At 48.7% G+C, this 10454-nt stretch overlaps 2 protein-coding genes across 5 annotated transcripts in view; one reads left to right on the forward strand and one right to left on the reverse strand.

Moving 5' to 3' along the window:
• Nucleotides 1–7692, reverse strand: part of WRAP53 (WD repeat containing antisense to TP53) — a 16637-nt gene extending 8945 nt beyond the window's left edge. Inside the window, exons 1-3 of one of the 2 annotated variants that reach the window (XM_017531593.1) lie at nucleotides 5986–7692; nucleotides 5749–5847; nucleotides 4690–4801 (exon numbers count right to left, since the gene is read on the reverse strand). In XM_017531593.1, the coding sequence (XP_017387082.1) occupies nucleotides 4690–4801; nucleotides 5749–5847; nucleotides 5986–6416 (642 nt within the window). In that variant the 5' untranslated portion in view covers nucleotides 6417–7692. The remainder of the gene's footprint in view (nucleotides 1–4689; nucleotides 4802–5748; nucleotides 5848–5985) is intronic. The other variant, XM_017531592.2, reaches the window with a different exon arrangement.
• TP53 (tumor protein p53) overlaps nucleotides 7539–10454 on the forward strand; it is a 19243-nt gene continuing 16327 nt past the window's right edge. For 2 of the 3 annotated variants that reach the window (XR_001826194.2, XM_017531595.2), the window contains exon 1: nucleotides 7563–7697. The gene's annotated coding sequence lies outside the window, so the exon portion shown is untranslated. Of the gene's footprint in view, nucleotides 7698–10454 lie in introns of all 3 variants that reach the window. The other variant, XM_017531594.2, reaches the window with a different exon arrangement.

Genomic DNA, 10454 nt, shown 5'->3' on the forward strand with positions numbered 1-10454 from the left:
CTGGGATTACAGATGCGTGCCACCACACCCAGCTACTTTTTGTATTTTTTGTTGAGACGGAGTTTCACCATGTTGGCCAGGCTGGTCTCACTCCCAACCTGATGTGATCTGCCAGCCTTGACCTCCCAAAGTACTGGGATTACAGGTGTAAGCCACCACGTCCAGACTTTTGTTTTTGTTTTTTTGAGAAGTTTTGCTCTTGTTGCCCAGCCTGGGTTGCAATGGCATGATCTCGCCTCACCGCAATTTCCACCTCCCAGGTTCCAGCAATTCTCCTGCCTCAGCTTCCCAAGTAGCTGGGATTACAGGCACATGCCCACCATACCCAGCTAATTTTTGTATTTTTAGTAGAGACAGGGTGTCTCCATGTCGGTCAGGCTGGTCTCGAACTCCCAACCTCGGGTGATCCACCTGCCTCGGCCTCCCAAAGTGCTGGGATTACAGGTGTGAGCCACCACACCCAGCTCCCATTTCTCTTACAATTCTGCAATACTCAACCTCCCGACATTTCCAAAGTCTCTTCTAAATATCCCTGCCTTGAAACAACCTCTCCCCTCCTGAACTCTTTTACGACGGCTTTACCACCATCTCCTAGCCTTAAGAAAATGCCTTACAATTTGTACAGAGAGCTCAAATGTCTGCAAGCCTCCAGTCTTTTTTTTTTTTTTTTTTGAGATGGAGTCTCACTGTGTCATCAGGCTGGAGTGCAGTGGCAGGATCTCGGCTCACTGCAACCACCACCTCCAGGTTCAAGCAATTCTCCTGCCTCAGCCTCCCGAGTAGCTGGGAATACAGGCGTGTACCACCATACCCAGCTAATTTTTGCATTTTTTAGTACAGACAGGGTTTCACCATGTTGGCCAGGATTGTCTCAATCTCTTCACCTCGTGATCTGCCTGCCTCAGCCTCCTAAAGTGCTGGGATTACAGACGTGAGCCACCATGCCCAAGCCTCCGGTCTTAAGAGTTGCATGTCAGGTAAGCATTCAGGACCAGTCTTGGAAATGAGTACCTTTCTTCTTTTAACGAGCCAACAAGACGTTCACCCCTGCCGCAGATCACTTGAGGCCAGGAGTTTGAGACTAGCCTGGGCAACATGGAGAAATCCCATCTCTACTAAAAATACAAAAATTTGTCAGGCGTGGTGGCACACGCCTGTAGTCCCAGCTACTTAGGAGGCTGAGGCACGAGAATCATTTGAACCTGGGAGGCAGAGGTTGCAGTGAGCCGAGATCGCACCACTGCCCCCTATACTCCAGCCTGGGCAACAGAGTGAGACCCTGTCTCAAACAGAAAAACAACAGCAAAAAACAGACTCACCCTCACCCATCCTCCTATTAACCTCAAGCACTAGAGAAGTCCTGCTCTTCTGGGTCATCTAGCATCACCACCACTTGTATACTGCTCTAAGCACACCCTAATCTGCCCCAAACACATACTCTTCCCAGCCCTCCCAAATTAACCAGGGTCTCTGAAATTCGTACTCAAGGATCTAAAAACCAGCTGGGCACAGTCGCTCATGCCTGTAATGGCAACATTTTGGGAGGCCAAGGCAAAGGAATCACTGAAGCCAGGAGTTTGAGACCAGCCTGGACAATGTACCAAGACCCCATTTGTACAAAAAGTACAAAAATTAGCTGAGCATGGTGCCATGGCTTATAGTCCCAGCTACTCGGGAGGAGTTCAAGGCTATAGTGAGCTATGATTGCGACACTGTACTCTATCCAGCCTGGGCAACAGAGCGAGACCCCATCACTAATAAAATAAATAATAACGCCCCACTATATTTCTCAGCATCTTCTCAGAATGATCTATTTGCCCTTGCACCTGCCTGGCCCTAGCTGTCCCCAAGGCCCTCTCAAGCTGAGATGGCTTTAATGCTCATAGCCAGCTGTCCTCAATACATACCTAAGGACAGGAGGTGGCTGGGTGTCATTATGTCCCTGCTGTCAAACCCTAGCTCCTCTGCAATCCTTGTCATCAGGCTAGCTTCCGCTGTTTTATCACCCTCCCTCATCCACTAAGACTTTACCTCCTAGTTCGTCAGCTCACTGCCCACAAACGGTCCTGTTATCATTCTTGTTTTTTTGTGGGTTTCTTGTTTTTTTTTTTTTGTTTTGTTTTGTTTTTTAGGTGGAGTCTCACCCTGTTGCCGAGGCTGGAGTGCAATGGCGTGACCTCGGTTCACCGCAACCTCTGCGTCCCAGGTTCCAATGATTCTCCTGCCTCAGCCTCCCGAGTAGCTGGGATTACAGGTGCCTGTCAACACACCCAGATAATTTTCATATTTTTAGTAGAGATGGGGTTTTACCAAGTTGACCAGGCTGGTCTCGAACTCATTACCTAAGGTGATCCACTTGCCTTGGCCTCCCAAAGTGCTGGGATTACAGGCGTGAGCCACTGCACCCGGCCTGTTCTTTTCTTGAAACAGGATCTGTCTCTGTGAGATAACAGTGAGCCTGGAGCACAGTGGTGTGATCCTGGCTCACTAAAACCTCTGCCTCCAAGGCTCAAGTGACCCTCCCACCTCAGTCTCCTGAGTAGCTGCGATTACAGGTATAAGCCACCGTGCCCAGCCTTTCTGATGTTTTAACACACAAAACTGCCCAGGCATGAGGGCTCACGCCTGTAATCCCAACACTTTGGGAGGCTGGAGTGGGCAGACCGCAAGGTCAGGAGTTCAAGACCATCCTGGCTAACACAGTGCAACTCCATCTCTACTAAAAAAAAAATATGGCTGGGTGCAGCGGCTCATACCTGTAATCCCAGCACTTTGGGAGGCCACGGCAGGCAGATGACCTGAGGTTGGGAGTTTGAGACAAGCCTGACCAACATGAAGAAACCCCATCTCTAATAAAAATACAAAATTAGCAGGCGTGGTGGTACATGCCTGTAATCCCAGCTACTCAGGAGGCTGAGGCAGGAGAATCGTTTGAACCCGGGAAGTAGAGGTTGCAGTGAACCAAGATTGCACCATTGCACTCCAGCCTGGGCAACAAGAGCGAAACTCCATCTTTAAAAAAAAATACAAAAAATTAGCTGGTTGTGATGGCACATGCCTGTAGCCCCAGCTACTAGGGAGGCTGAGGCAGGAGAATTGCTTAAACATGGGAGGCAGAGGCTGCAGTTTGTCGAAATGCGCCACTACACTCCACCCTGGGCAACAGAGCGAGACTCATCTAAAAAAAAAGAACAGTTCTGGGTGTTTGTAATATCATTGCCAGTCCCTGGAAAGCTCTTTCCAAAAGTCTTCACATGACTGATCCCTTATCCTCCTTCAGGTCTTGGCTCAAATGTCTCCTTTTCAAAGAGCTCCTTCCTGACCACTTTATGCAACATGGGTTCCTCTAGTTAGTCTCTCTTCATTCTGTTTCTTTCCTTCAGAGCGTTTATTATAATCTTGTGGCTGATGCTTGCCAGTTCACGTGCATCAGCAACAAGATAATTCATCTTGTTTGTTGTCTGTCTCCCACACAGAAAGCAAATCAGCCCGTCATCTGTCTTGTCCACCACTTTATCCCAGCACAGTGACTAACACATACCAGTAGTCAATCAATAAATATCTATAGGCCAGGCACAGTGGCTCACACCCGTAATCCCATACTTTGGGAAGCTGAGGCGGGTGGAACATCTGATGTCAGAAGCTCGAGACCAGCCTGGCCAACATGGTGAAACCCCATCTCTACTAAAACTACAAAAGTAAGTCAAGCGTGGTGACGCATGCCTGTTGTCCAGCTACTCAGGGGGCTAAGTCAGGAGAATCACTTAAACACGGAGGTGTCGCCACGGCACTCCAACCTGGATGACAGAGCAAGACTCTGACTCAAAAAAATTAATAAGGCCCAGCGCAGTGGTTCACGCCTGTAATCCCAGCTTTGGGAGGCAGAGGCAGGTGGATTATGAGGTCAGGAGTTCAAGACTAGCCTGGCCAATATGGTGAAACCCCATCTCTCCTAAAAGTTCAAAAATTAGCTGGGCATGGTGGCACGTTCCTATAATCCCAGCTATTGGGGAGGCTGAGGCAGGAGAACTGCTTGAATCAGGACCCAGGAAGCAGAGGTTGCAGTGAGCCGAGATGGCGCCACTGCACTCTAGCCTGGGCTACAGAGCAAGAGTCCACCTCAAAATAATAGTAATAATAATAAAAAGCTGGGCGCGGTGACTCACATCTGTAATCCCAGCACTTTGGGAGGCCAAGGTGGGCAGATCATGAAGTCAAGAGATCCAGACCATTCTGACTAACATGGTGAAACCCTGTCTCTACTAAAAATACAAAAATTACCTGGGCGTGGTGGCGTGCAGCTGTAGTCCCAGCTACTCAGGAGACTGAGGCAAGAGAATCGCTTGAACCCGGGAGGCAGAGGTTGCGGTGAGCTGAGATCACACCACTGCACTCCAGCCTGGGCAATAGAGCGAGAGTCCGTCTCAAAATAATAATAAATCTGTAAATAAATACTGCCACAAGAAATTCACTACTTTTTAATAAAAACACAGATTCCTAATGAAAGAAAAGGGAAACACCTCTCTAAATAACTTCAGAATTCTGGACAGAAAATGCTACATGTGGAAACTCATCTCGAAAAACAGTCCTGTTTGTGAACAGGAAACATTTGGACTACACTTTCTCCATCCCTATGAAGGACTTAAATGTGCAGCATTGACGAAGGGGCAGAGTTAGCCCTATCCTTACCATTTCTGCATATTCCACCTGCCCCTCCTCATGGTACAGCTCCGGGGGCAGGTTATAAATTCGCAAGATGTTATCAGCACTGTTGGTCAAGATGCAGGAACCGTCAGGGGCCCTAGAAGCAGGAGAGAGTTAGAAAGCTGGCCAGACCTAAGCTTTTTTTTTTTTTTTTGAGACGGAGTTTCGCTCTTGTTACCCAGGCTGGAGTACAATGGTGCGATCTCGGCTCATTGCAACCTCCGCTTCCTGGGTTCAGGCAATTCTCCTGCCTCAGCCTCCTGAGTAGCTGGGATTACAGGCACGCACCACCATGCCCAGCTAATTTTNGGCAATTCTCCTGCCTCAGCCTCCTGAGTAGCTGGGATTACAGGCACGCACCACCATGCCCAGCTAATTTTTTGTAGTTTTAGTAGAGATGGGGTTTCACTGTGTTGACCAGGATGGTCTTGATCTCTTGACCTCGTGATCCACCCGCCTCGGCCTCCCAAAGTGCTGGGATTACAGGCGTGAGCCACCGCGCCCGGCTCAGACCTAAGCTTTTCAAGTGTAGAGTTAGGGCTGCACCTACCTCTGGGGTAGGTAAGCCCCCTGAATCCTTGAGGGAAGCAGAAGACACAAAGACACAAAATGCTAGATAAAATTTAAGATCAGGGCCGGGCACGGTGGTTCACACCTCTAATCTCAGCACTTTGGGAGGCTTAGGCTGGCGGATCACCTGAGGTCAGGAGTTCGAGACCAGCCTAACATGGAGAAACGCCATCTCTACTAAAAATTACTCGGGCATGGTGGTACATGCCTGCAATCCCAGCTACTCGGGAGGCTGAGGCAGGAGAATCGCTTGAACCTGGGAGGCTGTGGTTGTGGTGAGCAGAGATCACATCATTGCACTCCAGCCTGGGCAACAAGAGTAAAACTCCGTTTCCAAAAAAAAATATTAGGCTGAGTGTAAGAAAGCTACGTGCCCCTTCTTCAGCTCTGGTGTATCCTTCTCCTAGATAACTGGAGTGTTTTACGGTGAAAATTCTGGGGGTGGTCAGATCCCTGCACCGTTATTATCCTTACCATTTACAGCCTTTCAAGAAGTTCTCAGATTGAGTGCTGAACTCTGACCAGGAACCACTGAAAAATCGAGGCAGCTGGGTGAAGCTGTAGTTCCAAGCGCTAAAAGGAAGATGGGGGACAAGAAACATGGGTCGTTTCTGCAAATGGGGCAGAGGCCTGGAGAAGTGGGTCTGAGGACCAGTGGACAGGTCGACCTCATCTCCCCGGACTCCACACTCAACTGCCATCACCACTTACGGGTCTCCCTCGTCCTCTGCAGCAGGTTCCCCAGACGCATCTTCCATGGCTTCCCCAGACTCCAACTCTGGCCCGTTCACTTCTTCTTCAAAAAGACTCCCGTTTGCTTCTTCTGCAGTAAGGCTTCCATTTTCAGAAAGTTCTTGCTCCTCGATTCGAGGACTCAATTCACTAGGAGGACCAAACTCTGTTTCCAGGGGAGTGGAGAGAGAAAATTGGTCCCCCTCCCCTGGCTCCTGGGGCACAGCTGAGCCAGCCACGGGATCTGGGGACAACCGGGGCGGATCGTCCCTTTCGGAAGGCGGTGGCATCAGTTCAGGGTCCGCATTTTTATCCATCGGGGAAGCGTGGGGAGAAGGATGGGCTGGAGCTGGGTCCTGATTTGAAGGACAGCGGTCCGGAGCTAACGGTTGCGTCTCCAAAGTCTTCATACTGCAGACGGAGCACAGCGGACATCAACCTCAGTCGGGATGGCCTCGAAGTTCTCAGGAATCCGACTCAGAACTTAAAAAACCCACCTGTGCTTCCTTCCTCTTCTGGGAGGAGGCAGAAGACTCCGAAGAGGAGAGGCGAACAGCAGACGCCAATTTTGAAAGCACGGCGTTCCTTGGCACCGCGGGTCGCTACGCGCTTCTCGCAGTCGCGGGATTTGGGCCCACCTTCCGATTGGGCCGTCGCATCACGGATCAGATTTCGCGGGCGACCCTCGGAACCCGCAGAGCCGGGACGTGAAAGGTTAGACAGTTTCCCGTTCCCATCAAGCCTTAGAGCTCCTCGTGGCTGCTGGGAGTTGTAGTCCGAACCCTTCTGTCTTGGCGAGAAGCGCCTGCGCTCCCCCTATCGGCTCCCGCGGTAATTTTTAAAGTACCTGCTCCACCCCGCCGTCTGCAGAGGGCGCTGCATGTATTGCATCTCTTTTGCATCTCATTCTCCAGGCTCTAGACCTGTCTCTCTACCTTCTTTCAAAAAATATTTATTATCGAGCTCTTACTTGCTACCCAGCACTGATATAGGCACTGGGAAATACAGCAATGAATAAGATGGGAGAAAAATCCTCATAAGTCTTACGTTTCCATAAGGCTTACGTCTCCATGTACTGAAAGCAATGAACAAATAAATCTTTTCAGAGTGATAAGGGCTGTGAAGGAGATTAAACAAGATGGTGTGATATAAAGTATCTGGGAGAAAACGTTAGCCTGAGATATTAAGGAAAGCCTTCTTAAAAAATGACGTTTTAGCTGATGAAAAGAAAGGATCCAGCTGAGAGCAAACGCAAAAGCTTTCTTCCTTCCACCCTTCATATTTGACACAGTGCAGGAATCCTCCAAAATGGTTTCCACTAATTTTGCCCTCACAGCTCTGGCTTGTAGAATTTTCCCACCCAAAACATTAGTATCTACAGCACCAGTTCGGCGAGAACCCTCTCTCTGCACCTTCCTCCCCAACTCTCCATTTCCTTTGCTTCTTCCGGCAGGCGGATTACTTGCCCTTACTTGTCATGGCGACTCTCCAGCTTTGTGCCAGGAGCCTCGCAAGGGTTGATGGGATTGGGATTTTCCCCTCCCATGTGCTCAGACTGGCGCTAAAAGTTTTGAGCTTCTCAAAAGTGTAGACCCACCATCCAGGGAGCAGGTAGCTTTTGAGCTCCAGGAACACTTGGCGTCTGGGCTCGGAACGTGCTTTCGACAGTGACACACTTCCCTGAGGACTGGGTAAGCTCCTAACTATTGAACCTGATGAGTCCTCTCTGAGTCACGGACTCTCTGCTCCGTGTATTTTCAGCTCTGGAAAATCGCTGGGGCTGGGGGTGGGGCGGTGGGGACTTAGCGAGTTTGGGGGTGAGTGGGATGGAAGCTTGGCTGGAGGGGTCAACATAGGAGTGCAGTGTTGGGAGACCTGGGTGTAGATGATGGGAATGTCAGGACCATCCGAACTCAAAGTTGAACGCCTAGGCAGAGGAGTGGGGCTTTGGGGAACCTTGAGCTGGACTAGAAGGTACTTCCTTGCATATCCACCCGGTATTGGGCGTAGGGAATCCCTGAAATAAAAGATGCACAAACCATTGAGGTCGGAGACTTTTGGATCTCCAAACATTGAGAAATCATGGCTGTATATTTTAGAGCCCATGGCATCCTAGTGAAATCTCGGGCTCCATTCCGAAATGATCTTTGGGGGTGATCGGGGAGCCCAAGCTGCTAAGGTCCCACAACTTCCGGACCTTTGTCCTTCCCAGAGCGATCTTTCCAGCCGGCCCCCGGCTCCGCTAGATGGAGAAAATCCAATTAAAGGCTGTCAGCCGTGGAAGTGAGAAGTGCTAAACGAGGGGTTCGTCCACCAGGCCAAGGAGGAAGGTCCCAATCTGAGAGGCCCAGCAGCCCTGTTATTGTTTGCCTCTACATTTACATTTCTGCCGCTTGTAGCAGCATTTCCGGTTTCTTGTGCCGGAGCAGCTCACTATTCACCAGATGAGAGGGGAGGAAAGAGAGAGAAAATGTCCTTTAGGCCGTTTCCTATTACTTGCAGAGAGAGGCTGCTATTCTCCGCCCCATTTTTTTTTTTTCTGGTTTACTTGGTCATGGCCTTTGCAAGGGCTGGTGTATTTGTTTTGATGCAAACTTCAATCCCTCCCCTTCTTTGAATGGTGTGCTCCACCCCGCGCGTCGCCTACAATTTGGGCGGGCGCTACCATGGCATGAGACAGGGAGGGCAGGAAATGTGCAGAAGGCAAACCCGGGGTATTTTCAATAGGTACGTCTCATCTTCCTGAAGAAAAAAAAAAAAAAGAATGGGTACAAGTGAGAATCAAATTTTGACACAGTACAATGATGGGTCATTTATAATTTCTCGGAAAAACAATCTACCTGTTATCTGGCTTTGGGCTAGGCCATTCCAGTTCCAGACGCAGGCTGAACGTCGTGAAGCGGAAGGGGCGGGCCTGCAGTCGTCCGTGTGGTCCTCCGTGCAGCCCTCCGGGCACAGCCGGTTCTTCCCGGTGGGAGGTGGAACTCGAATTCATTTCTTCCGCTTCTCCATCTCTTAGCACGTGGTTGTTTCATTCTGCAGTTTCTTCCCATGCACCTGCCACATACTGGGCATTTTGTGGCTTACTTACGTCATCTTTTTCCTAAATTGAGGTGGCATTTACACACCGCGCAGTGCACAGACCAAGTGCACAGGAAGATGAGTTTTGGCCCCTAACCACTGCGTGATGCCTGCCAAGTCACAGACACTTTTCATCGTCCCAGAAACGTTTCATCACATCTCTTCCCAGTTGATTTCCGACCCCACCTTTATTTTTATCTTCATAACCATTTTGCCTGTTGGAGTACTTCATATAAAATGGAATCAGGCCAGGTGCGGTGGCTCACACCTGCACTTTGGAAGACCAAGGCGGGCGGATCACTTGAGGATAGGCGTTCGAGACCAGCCTGGCCAACATGATGAAACCCCATCTCTACTAAAAAATACAAAAATTAGCTGGGGGTGGTGGCGGGTGCCTGTAATCCCAGCTATTCAGGAGGCTGAGGCAGGAGAATCGCTTGAACTCGGGAGGCGGAGTTTACAGTGACCCAAGATCGTGCCACTGCACTCCAGCAGCCTGGGGGACAAGAACGAAACTCCGTCTCAAAAAAAAAAAAAAAAAGGAATCATACATTATGTGCTCATATTTGTTGGGCTTCTTTCCTTCAACGTACTGTCTGTGACATTCTTTCATGTTGCATATGTCAGTATTTTGCTCCTTTTCATTTAGTATAGCCCATGGATTGTGTATCCGTTCTTTTGATGGCCTTTTGAGTTATTTCCCATTGGGGTTATTATAAAATAAAGCTGCTATAAACATTCTTGTACAGTTCTTTTTGTGATCATATGTTTTCATGTTTCTTGGAAAAATAAGAGGGGAATCGCGAAGTCGGAAGTAAAAAGTAGATGTATTTTGAACTTTATAAGAAGTTCTGAGTTTTCCAGAGTGGTTGTACCATTTCACGCTCCAACTAGCAAGATATGGTTATTATTATGGTTATTGCCACAGCCTTCCAGACATTGGGGATTGTCAGTCTTTCTAATGTGGTATATCCCTGTGGTTGTAATTTACAGTTCTCTGTTGACTAAGGATGTTCAGCATTTTTTCATGTTACTGTTAGCCATTCATATTTTGTTTGTAAAGTGGCTCTTCAAATCCTTTGCCTGTTATTTTGGTCTTTTGTCTGTTTTTATTGTTCAGTTGTGGGACTGCTTTATACATTCTGGATACAAGTCCTTTATCAGGTACATGTGTCTTGACTGTTTCCTTCTGATCTGCTGCTTGCCTATTTGTTTGCTTTACAGAGTTTACAGTATCTTTTTATGTTCAGTGTTTGCCTTGACCTGTTTAGGACATCTTTTTTTTAACCCCAGGGTAATGAAGGTATTATCTTATATTTTCTTTTAGGACCTTTTTTCTTTTTCCTTTTTTTTTTTTTTTTTTTTTT

This window comes from Cebus imitator, unplaced genomic scaffold (assembly GCF_001604975.1).
Source record: "Cebus imitator isolate Cc_AM_T3 unplaced genomic scaffold, Cebus_imitator-1.0 Scaffold72, whole genome shotgun sequence".
Taxonomy (NCBI): domain Eukaryota; kingdom Metazoa; phylum Chordata; class Mammalia; order Primates; family Cebidae; genus Cebus; species Cebus imitator.